Below are 26,819 nucleotides of genomic sequence, written 5' to 3'. Positions count from 1 at the left end.
AAAGATCGATGCCGCATGCTTCGAACACTTCGCCAGAAGGCAGCGCAGCGTTTTTGTTTTTTTTTTCATTTATTTTTTGTTAAATTTTGGGCTACTGCCTGTTCACAATGCTGTCCATAATCCATAACGAGCTTTTCACGCTCACCAAGAGGCAAAAGGAAGCGCAAGTCGATGTAGAGAGCTTGCGAGACACGCGCTGCAGCATAGGCAGAGCCGCCGTTGTACTACCCAGTCAGGTTTTTCTTGGCCGCTACAAGGTGGCGCCACCTTACCCAAAACTCCGCCGCAAGGCTTCTATGGGAGCTAGAGCTTTTTATATACGCCGCCCAAACTATAACCTCACCGCGGCGGCGGTTCAAGTGAGAGAGTGTTGCGTTTTTGAAAAGGGAACGGAATCATCCATAAATACACAACAGTGGGCAGGCGTAAATGATCACTGAGCCCTTTGTTGACCTGCAGAACGTGCTCAAATGTTCTAGTAGAAAATCGCGAAACAATCTATATCACTTTTTTTTTTCTTCTCAGTGAAAAATAAAACGAGCACCTGCCTCGCATTTTCGTCATACCTAAACATTAGGAACAAGAACATTTTTCAAGGGGAAGCTATTTGTGTAGAGTTTTTTTTTTTTCACATAATTTAAATATTCATTGAAACAATCTGTATATCAGCAGATCTCCCATCGGGAGGCTCGCAGTTTGTTTTTGTTATTAACGTCTCCGTTAGCTTCAATGACCTCACAACTGTAGATTTTTTATGGCGCTCTTATCTACTCGATGTTTGGTTTGGTTTTGCGAGGTTTAACATCCCAAAACGACTCAGGCCTTGAAAGACGCCGTAGTGGAGGACTCGGAAAATTCCGACCACCTGGGGTCCTTTTACGTGCACTGACACAGCACAGCACAGCACGCAGGCGTCTTGCGTCCTCCACCGAAAAGCGGTCGATGCGTCGTAACCGCTGCGCCACCCAGCGGGCTACTCTGTGTCAGCGAAAAAAGAACATGCTTCCCATCGGGAGATTGGACCATTCTATCAATATTTTCCTAGCAATGTCTTACAGCATTCCACAGTAACCTCTTAATTAAAATTGATATCCAAAAAAAGTCGAGGTTGGCTGTAGTGTTTGGTGAACTTTGTTAAATTAAATATTTTTGTGTGTCACTCCAGATGAATCGCCATCAGGGGCGGATTAACAGTGATGAGGGCCCGATTCAATAAAAAATTAGGAGGACACCCCTATAGAACCCCCCCTCCCCCCCCCCCCCCACACACACACACACACACACGCACACACCCCTTCCACCCCATGTTGGTATGTTTGAGACTTGACGCGTTTAGAATTTTCTGTAGAGAACACAAGCTGTATTTATAGGACGAATCTGCGGACTGTTTATGAACATCGTCTGAGCATAAAGTTTCCCGCCGAGTTCACGATAAGACCGGCGTCTAGACTGACCTCTTCTAGGAAATCACAGGACACGAACATCCTCCCTCAAAAAATCAGAGCTCGAATTTATGAAAAATAAATTCCCTGCGTGGTTATTTTCTTGAGTAATTCGAGAACACAGGACAATTGGCTGCGTGTGAGCACAAATGAAGTAGAGATGGATCTTGTTCATTCATCATCATCATCAGCCTGACTATACCCACGGCAGGGCGAAGGCCTCTCCCATATTTATCCTCTTAACCCGGTTCTTGTTCATTAGCTATTGACAATTTCTTACCGTAAATACGCTGCCGATCATCTAATAGTTTTGTACATTCATCGAGCAAGACAAACTAAAAGGCTCACCTAAGGCAGTAGTTCTACAGAAACTGCGATATTTTGTTCTATAGACAACTTAAAGTACAGCAGATAATATTTATTACACCAAATGCTGTCATAATGCGGGGAGCTAAATCGGTTCGAAATGGTGGCGCCTGTAGAAAATGACATCGCTACTGGACTGGCACAAAATTAAAGCGTAGCGCTCTCATATAATCGGTAATGTAGGTTTACATTTTATTTAGATTAAACAGATTTAAAAAGACAACATATTTACATTTTGCACATAATTTTCAGATTTAAAACAGAAGGAAGCACTTTTGCATGTATCACACACCTTTTCTGCTTTCAATTTACAGAATAAATTTACATTTTACACGATAGCATATGCAGATCGTTTCACCGAGCAGCCGGCGCCGCCGTAGATGGCGGTCGGAAAGAATTTAGTGGGCACTGGAAATAGGGTGGGCCCTTAAGCTCGGCCTTTAAGTGTGCTATAAGACAGTGCTGTACATGCGCTTTGCTTTAAAATTTGTCGTCTCCACCGGGAATCGAACCACTATTCCCCCGATCACCAGCTGAGCGTGAACCACTAGCCCACGCCGAGCACGTGAGAAACAGATCGTAATTTTCCTTGTCTAGCGTAAGGATGAAAGTAGCGATGAAAATGACGCTGCAGTTAATGATAGTGATAATTATGACAGTATAACGATGACAATGACGCTATAGTTAATGATAATAATGACAGTAGCAATGACAATGACGGGGCATTCAGTTTATGACGATAGGGATTATTGTACCGATGACAGCCTTGCCGCGGTGATGCAGCGGTTAGGGCGCTTGACTACTACGACCAAGGACGCGGGATCGAATCCCGGCCACGGTGGCTGTTTTTCGATGGAGGCGAAAAGCAAGGCGCCCGTGTGCTGTGCGATGTCATTGCACGTTAGAGAACCCCAGGTTGTCGAAATTTTTGCAGACCTCCACTACGGCGTCCCTCAAGCCTGAATCTATTCGGGACGTTAAACCTCATAAACAAACCAAAACTGTGTCAATGACAATGACTATACAGTTAGCGAAAACAGTCCTGTAAAGAGGCTTGCGCCATTTCCGTTCTTAAGAAGACTTAAGCTCAGTCCCATATATTAGTATAACATATGACTGTATTTTAATTCCACCTTTAATCAAGTGAATAGAGGTATTTACGTTCCTGTAAGCGTTTTTGAGCCTTTTGCTGGAAGTTTCTTGAAGACATCTTCAACGTCGACCCGCCTGAGAATCTCGCCTCTCCGCTCACAGCAGCGAAACATATTCAGGCGTCTATCAGTTATGAGCAGCCATAATCTCTAACTAATAATTTACCGATTTTGCCAAAGCTTTCACTCTTTACGCTGATAATAATAATACATGTACAGCTGACCTCAAAAGCAGTAATAACAGAGGTCACTTGGCTTGCCAGCTGGTACGAGCTGGCTCCCAACTGAAAGCCAGCTAGAACCCGTTTTGAAGCAGTTAATGCAGTTAAGTACCAGTTATGACCAGCTGAAACCAAGTTAAGAAATTAGAGCATTTTGCTTTTTTTTTTTTCTCATCTATTTGTGCGAGTACAAAGTTTTGTACTTTGACGGGAGAAATATGAGGCCGGCTTTGGGATTAGGTAAGCTTATGATTCGACGAACAGCTTTGAAGCATTCGACAATGTATACATAAGCTGTAATTTTAATCACGGAATATCAGGAAGACGATTTGACTATAATTTTCGGACCAACCCTCGAAATCCGCCACTTTTTTCCAGCTCTCGGGGGGCCCCTGAGAACGGAGGGCCCAGTTCAATTGAACCCTTTGAACCCTGGATAATCCAGCCTTGCCATTAATGATGACAGTTTAGTGACTTTTAATCCGAGATAACACCAGCAACTCTGCTTTTTAAATAAACATCGAGGCAAGTTCTATGAGCGCTAAAGAAAAGATATCAAAGAGGGCAATATCTGAACAATCTGGCTGCTTCTTAATATGTAATGTGGTAGGAATGTTCAGCAAGCATTGTATGCATTCATGCGTTCGTGGTGGGGTTATAGCGCATATGAACTGAATCGGAGAGTCAGGATAAACTTCACAGTTAGGTTGACTTGAAGTTGAAATCGGCTGGCTTCCACTTCATGCATGCTTGTACAGATATATATCACTGCAGTGTCATCGTAGTTATCATATATGGATATTGCGACTTTGGTTGGTGCGCAGGTGACAGTGAAGCTGACCATAAATGACTTTTACTGGTCTCTTCCATTAGCGCCTCTTTGTCTGACAATGTCATAATTTGTAAAGTCACTTTGAATTATTTCATAGCTTAAATAAAGAGTACAGTCAAACACCCTTACGACCAACTGGTCTGTAGTGAAATAATGGATACAACCAGGAATTGCTATTCCCTTTCGAACTTCTTATCTAAATATATGAGCCTGATACCCGTTTTTTGCGCAGAAACATTTTCCTGCAAAATTGATACAGAAAGTCCTAGTGGCCATTTGGTGCTAAATGTAACAAAATATAATGGCACTCAACAGTTTCACACTAATAAAAAAGAGAAAAACGGAAATTGTCGCCATTACTCGCCCTGTCGAGCGTCGCACAAAACAGGCAAAAAACATTGCCTGCAGCAGGGCCCGCATGATGCATCTCTCCGGTCGATACTTCGGCTTTAGGGCGAAAAAAGTTTGGCGCCAGCGCCAGGGACGGATTTATAAAGTGATGCGGCTCGTCTACTCTTTGACGAGAAGCTTTGGAATAGAAAGCCATGCTGAACCCAATCATTTCGATGAGAAAAAAACAAACAAACAAAGCTTAAAATATACGCGCTTCAAATGAGACCACACCTCTGATAGGGATCCATAAATACGCCCCAGGCCGGCGCACGCATCTTCGCTGAACTCAGGTATACGCGCCCCGTTGAACGATGTCGCGTAGAGCGGCATGCGTTGCCTGCAGCGTTATGCTGTGCGCTTCGAGTGTTGCCCAGGTGACTGGAGTTCCCCCATACCTCCTCGACGGCACCCGAGCCGCTGCGGGCGCGGTATGCTTCTCATCTTGGGTCGACTCTTTTGGCAGGGCGTTTGGTGTGCTTTATGGTGTCAACGTTCTGCTGGTTTCACGAGACCAGCTTTAGTGGCAGCAGTTAAAAACCATAGCACAAATCTTCTGTGACTGAAGGCGGTCGTAGTAAAATCCGTTGCATCGGGTGCGAGAAAGTGTCAGTCAGAGGTTCCACATATCCCTGAGCACGTAGTGTATGCATGTATACAGCCGTCAGCAGCCATCACCCCGTGGTGTGTCAAAGCAACGAGAGAAGCTGTGATCTCTTGTCTTGAAAACATTTGAAGGCCTATATGGAGAGAGTAACGAATAACTTAATTTTAATTGTTCCTTTTCATATCGAACAACCCTGTGCAGACCATGAAGGTTAACTTCTCCAGATTTGCGCTGTGTAAAACAAGGCGAGGTCGTGGATGAGCAAAAGTAAGTGCATTTAATAGAAACAGGTAGAAAGGAGATGAAATGAATTGAAAAAAAAAAAACAACAAAAACGGTGCATATAGAAAGCACGTTAAAACCTAGGCCAATCAATACGTAGGGTAGCACGGAGAGGAAAATGGTGGTAGGGCGTGGTTAGCGAAACTTGAGGTAATGCATATGAGACCTCTAGCGGTAGCACGGCTTCTTGCGAAGTACGGATGTACATACAATCAACAAACAACGGGGAGTGAGCTTTTCAGCGCGCGCACAGGGCCTGCGAAACGAAAATACTGTTTAACCATGAGTGCGCGTACGCTTCCTTCTTAACGCCACATATACTAATGACGATCTGGACCTACCCTTTCTATGAGGCTGACTCCATGCTCTTCGACGATCTCAGTATATATAGACACATTACGCAAGAGATAGAATGGTAGTGCAGCAGTTAATATCAGTCAACGATTTCAAGGCCTCTTGTAGTTCGCATAAGCAGTACTGTCTGGTGCCACAAAACACAGGGATATAAAAGCTAAAAGATATGGCGGAAAAGTTCGTATAGGTGCGTAAATTGTACGACTTCTGATTTCACGGTGGAGACTTTCGTGACACGTTATTGAGGGCAACATAGTTACTTTAGCTGGCCAGCTGCAATTCTTCTAAACAAATATCCATAAAACGTAGTGTGCAGCCGCTTATCTCGCTTCTTCGCGTGCACTGCGGCCTTTCTTGAGATCGTTAGCCGCTCAGAATCGTTGTGTTGACGTAAAAGACGAGCTTGTCGAGAGGAAAGCCAGGGACATCTCCTCAAGAAAATATCTAGTCGCATATATAAACGTGCTCTGTGAGCAAACGTATACTCCTGGTTTGAGGCATTTTGTTACCCAGCACAAGAGAACGCGAGGCAAAATGCGCGAACGCCCTAGGCCAGAGTTAATCATGTTCCCTATGTGGTAACCCTCATCGTCACACAGCGTCGGTGCTACAGTTAGCCACGATTTCATCAGAGAGGCGAGTGAATGAAAATAGCATTGCTCTGAAAGTATTTCGTTAACGAACTTAAAAGGCACATACAGCCTTATCGCCGGTGTTCCGCCCATTCATGTAGTCTCAGGAAGTGAAACACGAGCAGTGTGAAGTCAATCCTCAGTGTCGACAGCGGTTACAATCCTTCTGTGCCTTGTCACACTTATAAAAAAGTCTCATTTACATGCCGCGCCATCGAACAATTCGTCAACACCCACAATGCGGCCGACGCACTGCAAGTCTCAGAAGTGTGGTACCATCTGTCCGAGTTAAAAAAAAAAGCACGAGGAGAGACGAAGAAGATATCGCTGCAGCCGGGCGGAGTGTACACACACACACACACACACACACACACACACACACACACACACACACACACACACACACACACACACACACACACACACACACACACACACACACACACACACACACACACACACACACACACACACACACACACACACACACACACACACACACACACACACACACACACACACACACACACACACGCACACGCACACGCACACGCACACGCACACGCACATGCACACACACACACACACGCACACGCACACGCACACGCACACGCACACGCACACGCACACGCACACGCACACGCACACGCACACACACACACACACACACACACACACACACACACACACACACACACACACACACACACACACACACGCACGCACGCACGCACACGCACGCACGCACATGCACACACGCGCGCGCGCGCGCTCATGTTTTGCGCTTTATTTTTAACGTTAGCTTGCTTATTTTTAATTTTTGTTTTTTTATATACGCACACATACTGATGCTTAGTATCTAAAACATTGGCTTTCCATTCTCATCAGTTTGACACCTTTGAGCACATTTTTTTTATTTTCTCTTTCATTTGAATGAATTAAATAATTAGTTACACACTTTGAATTTTCTTAATTAGAATCATCAAGCGCTGGCTTCTCATTCTGATAATTTTTACACGTTTTTATTTTTTTCATTTCTTTAACACATCAATTAATCAATTTTATTAATTTGTCATCGCATGTTACACACCAGTCAATCACTAGAACGATTAATTAAAATTACATGTTTTTTTTTTTACGCAACCTCCGAATATTTCCAACAAGCGGTCGGGGTTGCTACTACGCCGGCGGCTTTTCGACCGACCGAGCTTTATAAGCTGTCCCTTAAAGTGACCAACTAATACAAAGGACGCGGTGTATAAAATGTGATCGCTGACCTCCGAAGCGCGCGCATCGCGTCCAGTCGTGTATCGAAATTGTCGACCGTGTGCTTCAGAGAGTGCACGTTGTCAGCGAACTTTTCAACCTTATTCAAACTCGATTTACGCAAAATAAAATTCCAAAAAGCAGATTTTTCTGAAGCCGTGCCGCTGACGGTACACTGCGGCGCGCCTCAGATGCAGCGCGAGAGCTCTGCACGGGCGCGCAAGGGAGCGGGAATGCGACAGTTTCTGTTCCCAGTTTCTGTTTTTCTGCAATAGATGGCGCTTCCCGTCAGGAGCAGCTAGAGATACTAGTGGCCGCGTGAATAAACCGGCGGGGGAAGCTAGCAAAAAACGACTGGGAAGATTGGTGGCTTAAAAGCAGAAAAGTGACATACATTATGTAGAAACAAAATGTAGTACTGTAGAAACAAAAATTCAATAAATAGAACGATGGTATAGTTCAGTTCAGTTCAGGCGTTCAGTCGTGTCCGACTATTCGTGACCCTATGGACCATGTCACGCCACGCTTTCCGGTCTCTCACTATCTTCTTAACATCACATAGCTTCATCTGCAATGCCTCGAGAATGCCATCTAACCATCGCGTTCGCTGCCTACCCCTTCTCCGGCGACCCTCAACCTTTCCCAACATCAAATCTTTCTCCAGCGACTCCTCTCTTCTCATCAGATGACCAAAGTAGCTGAGCTTTAACTTTAGAATTTGACCCTGCAATGAGCAGTCAGGGTTTATGGTCGACAATATCGACTGATTTGATCTTCTGGCAGTCCAAGGAACTCTCAAGAGTCTTCGCCAGCACCACAATTCAAACGCGTCAATTTTTCGGCGGTCAGCCTTTTTCACAGTCCAACTCTCGCATCCATACATCACAACTGGAAAGACCATATCACGGGTTATACGGATCTTGGTCGGTAGACTAATGTCTCTGCTCTTTACTAGGCGGTCAAGGCTAACCATTGCTCTCTTTCCCAGAAGCAGGCGTCTCCTAATTTCATGGCTGCAGTCTCCTTCCGAGGTAATCTTGGCGCCCAAGAACAGAAAATCTGTCACAGCTTCCACTTCTTGTCCATTGATGCTCCAGGACTTGATAGGGCAAGACGCCATGATCTTCGTCTTTTTAATGTTCAGTTTAAGCCCAAACTTCTCTCTCTCTTCTTGTACGCGCATCAGAAGTCTCTTGAGTTCCACTTCACTTTCTGCCATTAAAGTGGTATCATCCGCATATCTAAGGTTGTTGATACGTTTTCCAGCAATCTTCACTCCAGCTGAAGGCTCGTCCAGACCGGCCTTCCTCATGATGCACTCTGCATATAGGTTAAATAGGCATGGCGACAGTATGCAGCCTTGCCTCACCCCTTTCTCAATCGGAAACCAATCAGTAAGACCATGCCCAGTTCTGACTGTGGCCTCTTGCCCTTCATAAAGGTTCCTGAGGAGACAGATGAGGTGAATTGGAACTCCCATCTCTTGGAAAGCTTGCCACAATATGCTGTGATCTACGCAGTCAAACGCTTTCGCATAATCAATAAAGCAGAAGTAAATGGGTTTCTGGAACTCTCTTGCTTTTTCCATGATCCAGCGAAGGTTGGCAATTTGGTCTCTAGTTCCTCTGCCCTTGCGAAACCCAGCTTGAACGTCCGGAAGCTCCCGATCCACATACTGCTGCAGCCTACCTTGCAGGATTTTTAACATCACCTTGCTAGCATGCGAAATAAGCGCGATCGTGCGGTAGTTGGAACAATCTTTGGCACTGCCTTTCTTTGGAATGGGGATGAAAACTGACCTCCTCCAATCCTGTGGCCACTGCAGGGTTGTCCAAATCTTTTGACATAATGTATGCAGTGTGTTAACAGCCAATCTAAAACAATAATTAAGATATAAGGAGAAAAATGAGCATGATAGCTGTTGCTACCAACCCGTTTCAAACGGGATGCTCCTATATTCCATCCATCCCATCCAGCTGGAGCAGCTAGGGAGCCTGTTTCGCTGCCCGGCGCGGCACAACATGTAGGCTGCCTAGGAGCAGCTGGGCCCCCAGTGCCAATCGTCCGACGGCTCTTGATTTATTTCTCATGTCGACTGTACCTCTGCTTTTAGGCACAAAACCACATCTTCTAGAATAAGGCTGGGCACCATAATTCCTTCCCAAATACCCCTCAGAACCTGATACCTGTTGTATCCCCACAATGCCCTATGCTTCATTATCCCGGCATCTCGTCGTCCTTTTGCCCTAAATGATTGCTCATGCTTTTCAATTTACACGTCAATCCTTCGTTTGCCCATACCCTGAGATATTTATATTCTGCCACTCAGGGTATCTATGGTCTTGTATTTTAAGACACTGATCAGTTGAGCAGTTGAAAATCATCAGACCCGACTTGCTGCTCCTAAAGCCCCTTTTAGCTGCTCCTAGGGTGCCTCGATGCGCGCCCGCTCTTTCGGGCGCGCATCCATCCATCCTTCCGTCCGTCCGTCTGTCCGTCCGTCCGTCCGTCCATCCGTCCGTCCGTCCATCCGTCCGTCCGTCCATCCGTCCGTCCGTCCATCCATCCATCCGTCCGTCCGTCCGTCCGTCCGTCCGTCCGTCCGTCCGTCCGTCCGTCCGTCCATCCGTCCATCCATCCATCCATCCGTCCGTCCGTCCGTCCGTCCGTCCGTCCGTCCGTCCGTCCGTCCGTCCGTCCGTCCGTCCGTCCGTCCGTCCGTCCGTCCGTCCGTCCGTCCGTCCGTCCAGTAGCGCCGCCGCGCGGTGTTTTGGGAGCCTGTAACGTCTCTCGATATGATCTAAGATCTTATTTCCCGAAGATTACCGTCCGCGGAAAATACCTGCGCATGTAGGAGAGGCTTGCACATGTGGTTTGTATACCGATACTCGGCCACATCAGGATCTCTTGGTGTACCTGCTGGGGACTAAGCTATTGCGTCGTAAGAAAGTTGACCTCGGTCTATACTCGGTGTCACGTAAGTTGGTTCTCTTGCAGGAGCTGCGGCCAGTGCCGCGCGCGCTTGTAATGAAACAATGCCTATAGCAAAAGTGTTTGCTCTGGATTTAGTCGCAATTCACCTGAAACTTCTTGTGGCATTGGTTCTTTCGCTCGGAACAGGACGCTACCTGAATACTTTGCTCCACCTATGTGAACTGTAAGTACGGTCGTCGTTTTCTTGGGCAAACTGCGCACGTGCTCGGAGGTTATCATTTTTTTTTGCACACAAAATAAAGACGTCGTTAGCTTACCAGGGCAGCCCCAGAAATATTGGTTTGTTGTAGTATGGTATATCGACAGCATTGTAACTTGTGCGCGCGCTCTTCTAGATTTTTTTCTCTTTTCGCGATGTGCTACTGGAAAAATTAGAACGAAAAAAAAAGGGGGGGCACAGAATGAGCCTTCTTTTGGGAATATTGAATTTTGGAGGGTTAATATTTCTCTTTGTGTTATTTCAGTAAATGAAACAAAAGATGACGAAATTTTCCATCAATTAAAGAGGTGATAAACTGATGAGCAGCTATTGAGCATTCGGGGTTAAATGCATACAAATTAATTAGTGTGACACCGAGAAGGAGGCATAATTATTCGTTAATTTGGCTGCTATTTTTGGAATAACCACAGGTCATAAATCCAGTGTTCCATTGTAAGCGCTAATTTGGGCGAGGCGAATGTACCTCTGTCACACGAACACTTCTGCTCCTCATTGAACTCGATCTGCATTGAGGTTTTCGAGAAGGATTGAAGCATTCGGTGCTACATGAGCGTTTTGAATGACCATTGAGAAGTTTCCTTCGTGTGCGTTAGGTGACGTCGAAGGTGGCGACGCCCGTTCTCAAATCTGCTTGAAAACTCAAGAACGATTGAGGAAGCGGCTTCAAGCAAGTAGGCTCTGGCTCAATTGCACTTGAAAGTTGCCTTATGACAACATCGATAGGCGTTGAGTTGAATGCCGATCGATTTCAATGAGGATCGATAGTGTTCGTGTATGTGACAGGAGTAAAAGACGTGGGTTGTCGCCAAATCAAGCTTTATTCCACCCCTTCAGTAAAAGCAAATGCCAGCGGACATGCTGAAGCCAGCTGCTGAAACTAAGACTACACAGACGCATAATTGCAATAGCGAAGGTTCGGCCGGCGAAATACGAACAAGAAAGAAAGTGGCTGTATACCCTACACCTCATGAAAGTGCGTTGGCAGCCCCCGTTACGCAGGGGCACACATTTGTCTTAGTGTGTTTTCTTTAAACTGGTGTGCAAGACGTTGGTAAGCATAGACCACGAGGAGAAATTCGCTTGTACCCTTATTAAGTTTACTATTTTATTTACTTTTGAAAGCTGTTTCGTTTTCTTTTCTGGGCTCAGTAACCGATGGGTAGGTATGACATCGCAAGCAGGTTATTGTCACTTGAGACACAAAAGCCGCAATATAATCGCTGCTCCGCCTTCTTAGTTCATTCAAACATTTTCATCATGTTGCCCCAGAAAATGGAAAAGCCGCGAGGTAATGAACAACCATTAATTCGCAGTCTTTGCATGACTCACGGGACTTCATCCTTACTAGTAGCAGCATAGTTAACGTCCAGCTTTTGGAATCGAGACCGAAGGTATACTCGAGAAGGAATGCAGTTATAATAATAACTCATTGACCAAGCGCCGGTCAGCTAGTACCAGACAGCGATACATGGCTACTAATGTGTCATTCGCCATCCTAAAGAAAAAAGAAAAACACGCAACGAAAATGTGTCGTTCCGATATTCGTTAAAATAAATCAAGCCCGGAGCTCACACGTATACGTTTATACTTAAGTAAATTGAGCCCATTTCCTGATTATTTTTTAAACAGAGCAGAAAAAAAGGATTATTACTTGGGTCTCCACAGCTGGTGATGTCAAACGGTTCAACTTTCCGACAAGAACGAGGCCACCATGTGTCATCGCAGTAATCTCGTTCCTCTTATGCGGTTTTTCTTTTTCTTTTTTACGTTTGCAAACCGTGCCTGATGCAAAGGTAGTCGTCGATCATTCTCTGGCGCCTTTCCTAAAGCCCAATAGGGAGCACAGCAGCGTTCGTTTATGTAAAAGCCCCTGTCTCGTCCGCCTCTACGTGCGAGAAGTGAAGTGATGTTGACAGGAATGCCTCGGCGCGAGGTTGCGTAAACCCGGCACACGGAAACTTGGTCTTGTACAGAGCAGACGACTTCGTTGCTCTTCCAGGCTGGGGGTAGAGTTTTGCCTCTCCAGAAGCATTAGTGTGAACGTGTCATGATGAAGTTGCCAGCAACTGATGCCGGGTTCTCACGTACGCGCGTTACTCCTGCATGAATGCGCGCAGGTCCCACTCGTTGTCCGCACTGCTCTACCACAGCAACGAGTCGTTGTGGCAGCCGGGCGTCGAAGCCAGGGTGTTCTTGCGCGCCCAGCTAGACTGGAACACTGGTGAGTGAGCGCCGGTTACGCTCGACTTTCGCGTCCCTCCCAAGCTCGATCAGCCCGCTTTATGGCTTATTTTCGCTATCCTTTGTAAGCGCCTGCTGCAGCAAAGAGTATATGTTTTTTTTTTTTTTTTTTTTTTGCTCGTCTTTTTTTATGTCTTTGTGTCAGGGTAGCGCATGGTATCATTAGCATGCAGAACAAGTACTTTTCCCCTTGTGAACATCTTACTTACGAAGCTTGTTCCGTGCCAAGGGCGGATCGTAGGACACCTATCGGGCAGAAAGATGAAGGAGGGGGGGGGGGGAGGGAGAAGGCAGGCCTGCTCGCACAATAATTTCTTTAACTTTCTTTGATCGAAAAATGAGGTGCCCTGCGATTTTCTTAAAAGAAAATTGAAGAGGGCATGGCAAAGAGGGTGGAACTTCTCACCTTAATCCTTTCTTGGTCCTCACATGGCTCATTGCGCGTTACAGTCAGCATCAATTTCGGAACCTACATTGAATGCGCAACAAGGAAACCGGTGCTATCAAGTGAAACATGCCACCCCCCCCCCTTTTTTTATAGTGTTTCTTTCTTTCTTTCTTTCTTTCTTTCTTTCTTTCTTTCTTTCTTTCTTTCTTTCTTTCTTTCTTTCTTTCTTTCTTTCTTTGCGCGGTTAAAAAATGTCTACCTATCTCTTATACGCGTTCTCCGCAGAGAAATCAAAAGCTTCTTTTCCAAGGTATCGTTTTGCTGGGTTTCCGAGCGCTGCCGTAGTAAATGGTATCAACGCTTGGAGGAATCATTTAGTTGCAAAAGGAAAAGCTTTGCATTAACTGCAATGATTGTGAACAACGATTCAAGTAATCGCGTGTTAGCCGAAGATGCCGGTGGCTGGAAGGGGGGGGGGGGAGGCAGAGGGAGAGGGAGGAGCGAAATTGAGACGAGACGTCGCCACATCTGCAGGTGCCTCGTGGGCTGTGTACCAGATCGACAACCAGTTGACCAACCCGTACGCAGCCTGGGTGCGCCAGGGATGCCCGCCGTTCCCCAGCGCTTTGCAGTTCGACCACATCAGAGCAAACGAGGTATGCGTTGCTCCTCATGCGCCTAGCGGCCTTTACGGCAGGTGCACTGTGCCAAGGTGCTGCCAGCCTTAGTGCTAGCTTCGTTAAGAAGAGATATTGCTAGCTTTTTCATATACAAGATTGCCGAAAGAAGCCCCTATATTGTATTTCCTGTCACGGGGTCCAAAATTTAAAAAAAAAAGAAAGAAAGAGGGTAATTGACTTTAGATACATTTTAGCGCTGGGCTTCAGCGGACACCAGGGCCCGCTTGCACAAAACAATCTTAAGACTGTCTTAGCTAAGTCCAGACTTAACTGGAGTCTTAAGAATAGGCCACTAGCATGGCCGCTTAAGACTGGAGTCAAGACTGGGTTTCAGTCCTGACTTGAATAAGTCACTTGTATGATTACGACTCTAGTGCTGTCTTGGTTAAGACACAAGGACGCCAGGTGTCTAAGTAGAGAAATTAGGGAAATACAGGGATGCGCTGGCACTGTCCCTGCTGTAAGATGTACATATTCCGTCAATTTTGCGTTGTGTAAAATCCGTGCCATTACTTTTTGCGGCTTAAGATTGTGTTACGAGGAAAAATGCCCCGAGTGGTTGCTGAGGCCGTTCTGAGAAGCCACTCTGGTGAACATGAACCCAAGCGTTCGACGTTCGGAACACGAGCCGTCTTAATTAAGCTTGGTCTTTCTAAAGACACCATTTAAGTCTGGACTTAGCTCGGACTTTATCGTGCAAGCCGGCCCAGGTAAGACGTGGCAGGCTTCACTTAGTTGAATAATTAACGAAATGCGTTGATTAACTTTTTAATATTAATTTCATGGGGTAGACGTCGTATTTGCAAAATTGGAGCTCGTCCTCCATATAGTATAGCCGCGAAATTTATTTTTTAAACAAATTGCAGGGGGTTTATAAAGTCCACAAATGTGACCCTGACAGGCGGTTTTCATCCAATAACACAGCGCCAGCGGCCAATGCGCGCCTCTCGGCCAATGCGCGCTTTGAGGCCGGACTGCAAGCGCAATGACGGCACTCATTGAGCACCGCCAACGCAGCGGCTATCAGCGAGGCCGCGGTCGAAACGAAATTGACAACGAACCGCCGCGAGCACGTCTTAATTGGCTCTCAGGTGATGCCGGCAGAGTGACGGAATCTCTGGGTGAAACGATCTACGTCACAGACGAGGTGCTAGTGAGTGCAGCTGCCAATCAGGGTGGCACTTGAGGGCCTTATAACAGGCGTTACAATTTCTTAAACAATTTTTTTTATTGTTATGCTATTTGGACGACGAAATCATTCTGAAAATACAACATACCTTCTAAAATGAATATTCAATCAAGTTAAATAACGTATTGAGCTAATTAGCGAATTATTTGAAGCAGTTTGTTTCTCACCTGGTGTCCACCGCAGCCTCCATATAGCCTCAGGGCTAAAATAAATCTAAAGCCACTTATCTCTGTGTAAAAATTTTCTGCCTTCTAAAAAAAAAAAAAAAAAGTCACCTGGTATGTATGTATCGCCTTAGTAGACGCTGAACTGTGGCGATTACCATGCTGTCTTGTGGTATTAAAGGTGTCATTTCAAAAAACGCCAATCCACCTTATAAAAAAGTGCTGCCATCTCCTGGAGGAAATTCGAAACGAGCAAGCGGTGCCATATGCTGGCGGATTGCGGGTCACGGGATTGCCTAGTGCGGAACGTATGAGTGGCTTACTCGGTTTGGCGATCCTTTTATTGTAAGGTTTATGAGGTAAATAATGACCGACAAGTGATGTGTGGACATTTCCTTGTTGCCTATGTTTCCTAGCGACTTTGCACGTACAGGGTCATCCGCATTAAGGGTAAACACGTGAGCAAGTGGCCCCTCGCTTCAAAGCTCAATTCCGCCTGACGCTGGCACGCATTGAAGCTATTTCTGGCCGTGAAAACTACCACCTCAGGGTCCCTCAATGCGTGCTCGACTGCTGCGATATGCTACTGTATTAGATGCAACGCCGCTCCGAAGAGAGCGACCACCTCTTCGTGTGTTCACTCTAACCTGTACCTATATATATTATGCGTCGAGAGCGTATCCGGAGAGGTATACCGCGGCAGCGAAGAATTTCACAACCGTGTCGTACGTTGAAGACGAGGAAGTGAATATGATAGCAAATCTTTTCGTTTGGCGTCGCCGCGTACCACAGTTGAGCCCAAGGGCGCGGAATCGAATCCCGGCTGCGACGGCCGCGCTTTTCGGTGGAGGCGGAAGCGGAAGCAAGGCGCCCGTGTACTACCTGTACGATATCAGTGCACGTTAAAGAACACCAGGTGGTCGAATACGTCGACTCTCATAGCCTGAATTGTTTTGGGGAGTTAAACGCTATAAACAAAAAAAATAATAATAAAGAAAACGTTTCGTTTCGGTCTGAAATGCCAGGAACACACTGGTCGTCAATCGTTGTGCTGTGTTCGTTTTTTTTTTTGTTTCGATGATCTTGTCGTTCAGGTAAAGGTAAGCTGTCCGCATTGCACAGACAACGCCATATCACGATCATGCGCGTTATGAGTACACTTTGGGGAAGCTTTGTCATTGCTAAAGTGTTTAATGTTTTCCAAATGGGCTTTCCTGCTGAGCCAAAAGATTCAGTTTTGATCCTTGCCGCAGCGGCCTTTTTTTATTATTTTTTGTGTGTGGAGGTGAAAAACTAAAACGCCCGTGTATCAGATTTCGGTGCACCTTTAAATATCTCCAGGTGCTGAAAATTAATTCGTAGCCCTTCACTACTGCGTGCTTCATAGCCCTGGCGTATCTTTGACGCGCTAAAAATATGGCCTGATAATTTGCATATCTGCTCTCATTTCGGGGCCACATGATAGCAGGTGCTCGGCAGAGTGACGGCCTAACCATGCCTGCCGATGCTGCACTGAATTGGTGCACACCATAACTTGGGCAATTCTGCTTCGAAGATTCGATCTTCGCAAGATACGCGAAGACCGAACAGCCGGTCGCAAGCGGTTAATGACCGATTTACGTGGGCTATACTCTTTGCGCTATAAATACTTAGTGGCATTAGGATAGCTGAAGGTCCGCTGCAAATCGATTCGTTCACCTGAGACACTTCGCAAACGGAAGAATGCAGAGGACTTGAATGAAAGCAAACCGAACGATACTGATCAAGAAGGAAACACATTAAACCGAACGTCAGAAGCAAAACTATATAGTCCCGCGTGAGCAACTATACCAGCTGACTGACGAAATGCGCCGAAGCTGATATCAGGCAGGAGTGTATAAGCAAACAGCTGACTTTTGGGACCTTTTCTACAATCAAACTTCTGTGATTCAATCATTATTTCTCGGAAATAGCTCAACACCAGCAAGCGGCTTCCTGCTGGCCTCGCACCGAGATCCCAGCGAAAAAAAAAACTCTACCTGGCCACTTAGGTCTCCTTACGTGCTGCTAATGTCTACCATTAAGCTCTGTCTAGTTTCTGTCGAGTGTTTCTTAACCGAGTTAGAAATGCATTAGCCCGCTCAACGTTCGGTTTTATCTGTTTTACATAATTTTGCGGGGTTAAGCGTTTGATTTTGTATTCTACTCGACGAGACCTTATACGTTCTAGCATAAATTTAATCACGTTTAACTAATTAATGGTTATTGATCAAAGCATACAATTAGTGCTATGCACCCGTCCTCGGTATAAGCTATACAAGGTGTCGTAGATGGCAGATGATATTAAACACTAACAAAACTGTCCTTGTTTCGTTCCACGGACGACAAAATTACCTTAGCCCAAATTATCTTCTTGGCGGTTCCAGTGTGTCAACCCATAGTTGCATTAATTACCTTGTTGCTGACATCTCGAGTACCATTAATTGGTCTGCCCACATAACGCGGATAATTAACAACGCTAACAAAGCTCCCGGCTACCTTCGTCGTAGTTTACACCTAGCTTCGCTGATGGTTAAAATACTAGCTTATACAACATTAATTCAGCCGACGTTAGCGTACGCATCTAGGAGACCCCACTTAACTTGACTTAACCAACTCCATTGAACTTGCTCAAAACCACTCCGTTCGATTCATCTACTCAAATTACTTGTATACGCTACCAGTGTTACTTCCCTCAAAATAATGCATGCCCTTCAGAAACACCGTATAGTACCTGCTTGTACCTTAAATATATCACGATATTTATAATAACTGTACAATCCAGCCTGCTCGTCGTTCTTCTGCTCGCACAAGCCATCACAAGGCTGTTTACCCTCATCCTGCATGCTTGCAACTTCACCTATCTTCACTCGTTTATCCAAAGAGCTCGTGACTGGAACAGTCTTTCCGCGGCAAATACAATCATTCATACAAACCCGTAACATAGCAAGAAAGCCATCGAATCAATGTTTATTTACGCCCACTCTTCATGTAAAGCCATCATCCAAGGGCCTTTGAAGTATCTGAAATAAAAATAAATAAAGAACGATATATGATATGATGGCGTAGCGTAAAGCTCAATCTTTAATCACAGATAAAAATTATGGTTACTTAATTAAGATCTCCAATTAGTCCAATGAAATTATACTCCCCATAAGCTATCCAACAATATATATGATTTGATGCTGCAGCGTGAAGTTCAATTTAGGCGTAATTAAATAATTAAAATAAATTTGGGGGACACTTAAACATGTGCCATTAAGGGTTCGACACGATAGCGTTTCACGCACACTAAAGTAGTTTTCTCAGTTTTTATCTTAATTTTTTAAATATTTTCTCTTAATGCCTGCCGAGCGATGACATCAGCGGTGCGTTCGATGCGGCGCCGGGGGGGGGGGGGGGGGGGGGGGGGGGGGAGGGTTAAGGATGCAATAGCGTTTCACATACACGGATGATGTTTTTCACTTTTATTTCTTTCATTCATTGCGGATTTTCGCGTTACAACGCGGACAGCTACGCCGACAGCGGCTTTTCTGCGACACGGGGCCCGTAATAATGAGTTCAGATATGAAATTAATTCAGTGTAGTTGTATTCGACATAAGCTATCCAACGATATATGTCTTAATGATGTCGCTTAAAGTTTAATTTAATCACGGTTAACTAATTAACGAGAGTTAATTAATACCTCCAGTTAGTCCAGCGCAATTATAGTCGACGTAAGCTATATTCAACGCTATAACACAATTTGGCTATTATACTCGGCATGGGCTACACAGCCACTGCGGACACATTCTGTACACGCATGCCGTAGACCCCGTACCTGGCGCTTGAGCCAAGTAGTCCTGCGCATTAATAAATAAACTATGAAGCTGGCACCACCATCACTTTGTTTCGCTGGCTATCCGTAGCTCCTTTTTTTTTGCACATTAAGGTACAAAGCTATATTTGAGTACCTTAAACGACAAAAAATATTCACTTCATCGTCTCTAATCCCGTACTACAATATATACCGTGGTATCCATGAATCCCCTAACATGGCGAAAAAGCGCGCGTCCAGCGCAAGGGAGCGGCATTTTTTGCATAAGGTCTAAAGCGCTTCTACTTAACCGTATAGACCAATTTACCTGCGCGACTGGGGTGCCAGTCGGCAGCGTGTCGGCAGAGCATGTCATCAAACCATGTATGCTCAGGCTGTCACTGATTAGTAAGAAAACTGGTTTGGAGAGAGAGAAGGTAGAGGGTTCGAAACCCAAAGAATGGTCAAAGGTTTGAGTTCCAGGAACGGTCGTGAGTTCGACTCCAAAAGAAGGTTGTGGGTTCTAGCCCTAAAAAGGTCGGGGGTTCAGCATAGTCAAGGGTATGAGAGTTTAAATGAAGGTCGTGGGTTACAGTTGCAATTAAAGAAGGTCGTGGGCTCAATTCCCAGAGAAGGTTGCGGACTCGAGTCACAAAAAAGGTCGTGGGCTCGAGTTCATCGCTTACGTCACAGCAAATGTGATACCGTGCATGAGGTCGAGGGTGCGTGAGGTAGGCATAAAGAAAAGAGCATGCAGCAACGTAATGGGCAGTATCGAGAAAGATGATTTCGCATTACTGCACTTAACTAGGCTTAAATGCACCTCTGGAATTTTTAAAATTCCTACATCAAGAAAATTAGTGCCGATGTGGTTTAAAGGTCTTCATTGACTGCCCTTTCTTTCTGATTTATTTGAAATCATCCCTCAGTATCGAAATGTCTCGCATGTACGCCTCTTCTGCCGATGGTGGATGATATATATTTTTATCAATGGCCCACAGAGAATTGCTCGGCCTGCTCTTCAGAGGAACCACGAAACATTCCGTCGTCGATAAAGAATAATCACTTGGACTCCTTAACACGTAAAAATACGTTTTTCCACTTGACTTGAGATCTTTTCTTCGTTTCGTGTCGGCCTGCGCAGTTCACCCCAAGGCAGCGGCAGGGTCCGTTCATGGCAACGTGGCTTTCGCTTTCGATGTTATATATATAGGGCTGGCGGCGGCGGGCCCTAATGCAGGCTCTCAGTCACTAAAAGCGGCTGCTTTATTTGGGCGCAGAAAAACCGTAGAAAATGAAGGAAACTTTAGTTTCGCTCTCTTTTCGAATGCTAAACAAACCGAGTAGAACATCGTATTGTAATTTTGTCGAAATCATCACTGTGGCGCTGTCTGTCATATGAACGTGAGAATTTGCTAACATCACGAAGTGGGTGGAGAAGGGGGAGGGTAAGCTCAGGGTCATGAGACAGCTTTATTTGTGGCGTAAGTAAAGTACAGTTTACGGGCTCGTCGCAGCCAAGCAGGGACTTGTGTATAATGCAGATACCGGTATTCATGAGCGCCCAGATTTAGTAACACGCGCAAGAAATCTAGACAAGCACTTTTGTAGCTTCGGGCACGTGCCACGTGAATGCCGAGCACAATAAAGACAAGTTGCAGCGGGAATTTAAGATGATTGGTTCGCCCCGTTAATTTCTTATGTGCAGTTTATAAATCAGTTCCTGCGACGCTTTGGAAGAGTGAAGCCGTGTTCTTCGTGACGCGACATGTACGATGGCGATAGTCGTTGCCTTTCGCTGGCACACCTGCACAAAGCGCCGTGAGTTGGCTGCACAGCGGAGCTGTTTAGCAGCTTGGTTGCGGCCGTTTCAGTGTTCAGGCACTTCACGTTACCACACAGTGTACGCTTCACTAGAACAGTTTATTGAAGACATTAAAAGCATAAAGAATATGTAAAAAAAAAACTATTTTTCTACAACACCGCTTTGCGTTTCGGGCACAGCTCCTACCAGACTTTGAGTAAATGTGTTCGATGCATTCGTCGCCCGTTCTTCGTTGAAACAGTGCCGTATAGAAAACGAACTTTGATCGTAAAATAGATCAGAATTGATATATGTACCATCAACACCTTCATGCTTATTTGCCAGTCTTGCGGTCCAATCCCCTGCATGCGATGTGCGAAACGTTCTGCATCCCATGAACTTAAGTTACGTACCAACCAAAGCGATGTGTGGAAGTGGTTCGTCAGCCCATAGCTCACCGCGCGATTATGCTACCACCCTCACCCGAAAGGAAGGAGCCTTCAATTATGCAGTAGCCTCAAAATACAGAATTAATGCACCTGGACTATTCTCCGCGCCTTCCTGGTCCCCACCACCACCAAAACGCAAGCTGACAACACACAATGTCTCGTTCACCACCGGTGCCCCTTCACCGACATCATCCGAACGCGGCGAGACGTATAGATATTGATGGCCATTTCGCCGACCGGGACGAAACCACTCACCCCCTTCTTCCTAAGCCGTATCTTTGCAAGGATATAACCTTATGGCGAGGTCTAAAGAGCACCGCTTAACCTCGACGACCCTTCACTTCTGGAGCTGACGACCTCTTTAAAGAACGCATGGCGCACTGGCACGCTGTATGCCCTCCACCTTTCCCTCCACCATGACTTTTATTCCCAAACCCATCAATGAAAATCTTCTCTAAAACATTCGTCTTGTCTCTCTTACCACTTGCACAGGAAAGCTATTTGAACACGAAATCCTTAACATACTCAGATTTTTTCCACGAGTATTAGAATTCCTATTCAGAAACCAAACTTTCTTTCTAACCTCTCGGTAAACCATATGCTCCTCTCGCCGTGAGGAACGATATTCCACACCAAGAAGCACACGGCCAACACGAGCGCTTTTCTTGCCTTCTACGTTCAAGAAGCTTTGGAAAATGTTAGTCATGACCATATCCATCGCACCATGCAAATGCCACAACAGTGAGTCCTGTACTGACAATACATCCAAACCCTCTTAACTCAATGAACGGCCCTGATCCAACTCGGCACTGTATCATCATTTCGCTTCTCTCTAACCGGTTTACTTCACAACGAGCGATTTTCTCCCGCTCATATTTAATGCCGTCCCAAACCACAGTGGGAAAAAAAGCTCACCAACATACCGGACCTCCACGATGACATTACTTTATAGAGGGCCGAATGCACCATATAGGAGAGGAACAAGATGCTTACAATTGGCAGTCGATTTCATCATCTCTCACTTGAGCAATACGGGCTTTAAGCGCTCTCCACTCAAACTGAAACTAATCAGGTACACGCGCATGCACCTTCGGTTGTGCGACGAACAATATTTATTTATTTATTTATTTATTTATTTATTTATTTATTTATTTATTTATTTATTTATTTATTTATTTATTTATTTATTTATTTATTTATTTATTTATTTATTTATTTATTTATTTATTTATTATACACACTGCAGCCCAATACAAATGTATAGAACGGGCAGATAACGAATACAAAGATTTTTTGGCGCTAACATTTGAATTGCCGATGTAATCGCAAAATAAAGTGACGTAGACGTTCAGGTTTCTCTGCAGTGCACGCGACGGTCTGAGGAGGCAGCAACAATGACGCCATGTATAGCGGCGCTACGTTTCAAGCGAAGAAACGGTTGCTTGAAGAGGGAAGACCAATGCCACCGAATGCATAGCTCGCGAAGGGTAGTTTGACAGCACCAAACGACTCACGACAGCATGTTGGCGATGCAAAGGGAAATCTAAAAATTCCGCATCAGTGACATCATTACGGGTTTCTCTGCACTCCTCGGGCGCATTGAGGAGAAGACTTTACTTTTAATGTGCGATAGCGTCCTAAATTTAAATGCTGCTGTAAAAAGCAGTTCACATGCTTTACCTACAAGCATCGTACATTCTAATCGTTCATCATCATCATCATCATCATCATCATCATCTTCTTCTTCTTCTTCTTCTTCTTCTTCTTCTTCTTCTTCTTCTTCTTCTTCTTCTTCTTCTTCTTCTTCTTCTTCTTCTTCATCAGCCTGACTTTACCCACTGCAGGGCGAAGGCCTCTCCCACATTTCTCCAATTAACCCGGTCCTGTGCTAGCTGCATCCACTTACCCCTGCGAACATCTTTACCTCATCCGCCCATGCACCTAACTTTCTGCCGCCCCCTGCTACGCTTTCCTTCCCTTGGAATCCAGTTTGTTACCCTAAGCGACCATCGGTTATCCTCTCTTCGCACTACATGTCCTGCCCATTTCCATTTCTTCTTCTTAATTTCCGCTAGAATGTCGGTAACTTGAATTATTTCTCTGGCGCACTCTGCACGCTTCCTATCTCTTAATGTTACCCCTACCATTTTTCGTTCTATAGCCCTCTAGGTTGTCCTCAACATAAGTAGAAACCTCTTGGTTAGCGTTCCAGCCCCACAGGAGAGTGAGTACAGGCAAGATGCAACTGTTGTATACTTTCCTCTTGAGCGATACCGGTAAGCTGCTAGTCATAATCTGCGAGTGCTTGCCAAATGCGCTCCATCCCAATCTTATTCTCCACATTATTTTCTTTTTATGGTCCGGATCTGCGGTTACTACCTGTCCTAAGTAGACATATTCGCCTACTACTTCCAGTGCTTCGCTACCTAACGTAAACTGCTGTTCCTTCCCGAGGCTGCTGAACATTACCTTAGTCTTCTGCATATTAAGTTTCATGCCTACCTTTCTACTTTTCCTTTCTAGGTCATCAATCATTCTTTGCAGTTCATCTCCTGAGTTACTTAGCAAAGCAAAGCCATCACCAAATCGCAGATTACTGAGGTATTCTCCATCTACCCTTATCCCTAACTGCTCCCATTCCAAGTGTCTGAATACTTCCTCTAAGCAAGCTGTGAATAGTACTAGGGAGATCGTGTCTCCTTGCCTAACACCTTTCTTTATGGGAATTTTGTTACTTTATTTATGCAGAAATATGGTTGCTGTGCAACCACTACATCTTCCAGCACTTTCACGTATGGCTCGTCTACCCTCTGATTTCGCAATGCCTGCATCACCGCCGAGTTTTCTACGCAGTGAAATGCTTTTTCGTAATCAATGAATGCTATGTGTAAGGGCTGGTTATATTCCGAACATTTTTCTATCACCTGGTTGATGGTATGGATATGATCGATAGTAGAGTATCGTTTCCGAAACCCTGCTTGATCCTTTGCTTGATTGCAGTCTAAGGTTGTCTTCATTCTATTAGCAATTACTTTTGTAAATACCTTATATATACGTAATAGACTGTAAGCTGATTGGTCTGTAATTTTTAAGGTTCTTAGAGTCCCCTTTCTTATGAATGAGGATAATGTTTTCGTTCTTCCATGCTCGTCAAAATGTCTAAAAACCACTTTAGCTACCCTTTAAACAAATCTATTGTAAACTTCATACAAAAACAAATAAACAATAAAAACTAAATTCCCATGAAATACGGCAGAGGACAAAAATGTAACTCAGAATATTATAGCAGCAACACTGTGTTACAGTACCAAAAAAGCGAATGCAGCAATACACTGTAATACCAACAAAATACATTAAATCAGGTGGATATAATTTCTAACAAAAAATCGCTTAATGGCAGTGACCGATAAGTTCCAGTATGCAATATTGCGCGGGAAGAAACTGTTTTTAAAATTATCAGTACGAACAAAGTAAGGCTTGCTGTTATAAGGTTGTGGTGACTCCTACATGACAGGGGTATATCTGAAGGATTATAGACAGGACGTGAGACAAAATAAATAAAATTGACGATGGAATGCGGAAACTTCAGTGTCTCAGTGTAACGGCGTTCGGATAAAGGAGTTAAGTTCATAGAAGACAAGGCACGAGAGGGTGCAAAATGTCGATCATAGTGACGATATACAGGGTGTCCAATCTAACTTTAGCCATGGGTTAAAAATAAAACTTTTCAGGTATAGGCCTGAGAAGGCACACCACAAGTTAAATTTTGTTTTCCAATTAACTAATCCGTAATTAAGATATCTTTTCTAATCTACTAACTATTGTCTTTAGACAATAAAGGTGATTAGCAAATCTGGAGAGCACCTTCTGAATCTCCCATTTCATTTATTTCCGATACTGAAAGCCTACCGTGTATCTTTTTTTTTCAAGCTCTAAATAAAGCCCGCGAAATACAAAAATATCACGTGACTAACGCATTCGCGCTCCATGATTGTGGTGCTCTGAATCGTGCTTTGAGTGAACTAAATTAGCTGGGGCCGTGACTCGACTTAGACAGCCAAATTCCAGAGGCTGATATGTTTGGCGATGGTTGCAGCGAGAGAGGCGAGCTCGCTGCAACTTGCACCGTCACGTGCGCCGGCTGCCTGAAGCGGACCGAAGAAATCATGCACTTATCGGCCTGCTGCTGCAACAGGACCGTGGAGCCACGGCCACAGTTGATTTCGTTCATTCAAACCACGGTTGAGAGCAGCACAATCATGGCCCACGAATACGTCAGTGACGTGATATCTTTGGACACCCTGTATGAACCTGATTGATTTTTGTTGCGTTCTTTCAATGAGGTTAATACCACAATTATTATGAACGTTCCAGACAGGAGAGGCATAATCTAGTACTGGACGAATTGAATATTCATACATTAATATCTTCGTCTGTTTTGGAGCATTGGTGAAGTTGCACCTCAAATACCGAAGCTTACGAATTGCTCTAGTGCAAATGAAATTGATACGTTTCGACCAGGACATGTTAATAGTAAATATAACGCTAAGATAGTTGCATTCGGAAGCCCTGTACAAGGATAAGTCAGTGAAAGTGTAATTGAACAATGAGGAAAACGCACTATCAGAAAATGACATTACCGCCGTTTTAGCAAAATTTATTTTTATTTGCCAGGTCTTACACCAGATACAGAAGCTGCCAAACGAGGAATTTAGTTGCAAATGATCTTCTGGTGTGCTAATCACGCGATATAATAATTTAGTTGCAAATGATCTTCTGGTGTGCTAATCACGCGATATAATGCACAGTCGTCCACATAAAGGCACATGTGTGAGGTGCCGTTTTCAGGTACTATCATGAATGTATAGTAAGAAGAATAAATGACCAAGAACCGACCCTTGAGGCACACCAGATGACGTGTCAACCGAAGAAGAGTTAGTTGAGTTATAACATACGAACTGTGACCGGTGCGAAAGAAAACTGGCAATCCAAATAACCAAGTGAGAATTTTTCAAGATCATGTTAAGCGTTATCACGAGATTACAATGCAGTTTACAGTGTAAAAAAATAAAAAAAGAAAAAACTTTGGAAAGTCTATAAATATATAGTCAACCTGAGTGCCGATTTTAAGGACGCTGATAATTTCTTGTGAAAATCAACTAATTGTTTAAGGTGCTGCAACCTTTCGTAAAACCATGCTGAAAGTTAGGAAGCATGTTATTAGATTCCAGAAATTACATTATATGTTTGTGAATTATGCGCTCCAGCATCTTAAATGAATGTGACGTTAATGAAATAGATCTTTAATGAAATACGAGCTGTCTGATACCGG

General features: G+C 44.7%; 1 protein-coding gene across 1 annotated transcript in view; it reads left to right on the top strand.

Moving 5' to 3' along the window:
* Idua (alpha-L-iduronidase) overlaps positions 1-26,819 on the top strand; it is an 87,902-nt gene that overhangs the window by 51,148 nt on the left and 9,935 nt on the right. Inside the window, exons 9-10 of the mRNA XM_084587027.1 lie at positions 12,875-12,978; positions 13,921-14,042. Coding sequence (XP_084443153.1) covers positions 12,875-12,978; positions 13,921-14,042 — 226 coding nt within the window. The remainder of the gene's footprint in view (positions 1-12,874; positions 12,979-13,920; positions 14,043-26,819) is intronic.

Source organism: Amblyomma maculatum, chromosome 1 (assembly GCF_055883805.1).
Source record: "Amblyomma maculatum isolate TAMU_Amacu chromosome 1, ASM5588380v1, whole genome shotgun sequence".
NCBI lineage: Eukaryota > Metazoa > Arthropoda > Arachnida > Ixodida > Ixodidae > Amblyomma > Amblyomma maculatum.
This window is presented reverse-complemented; position numbering and strand designations above follow the sequence as displayed.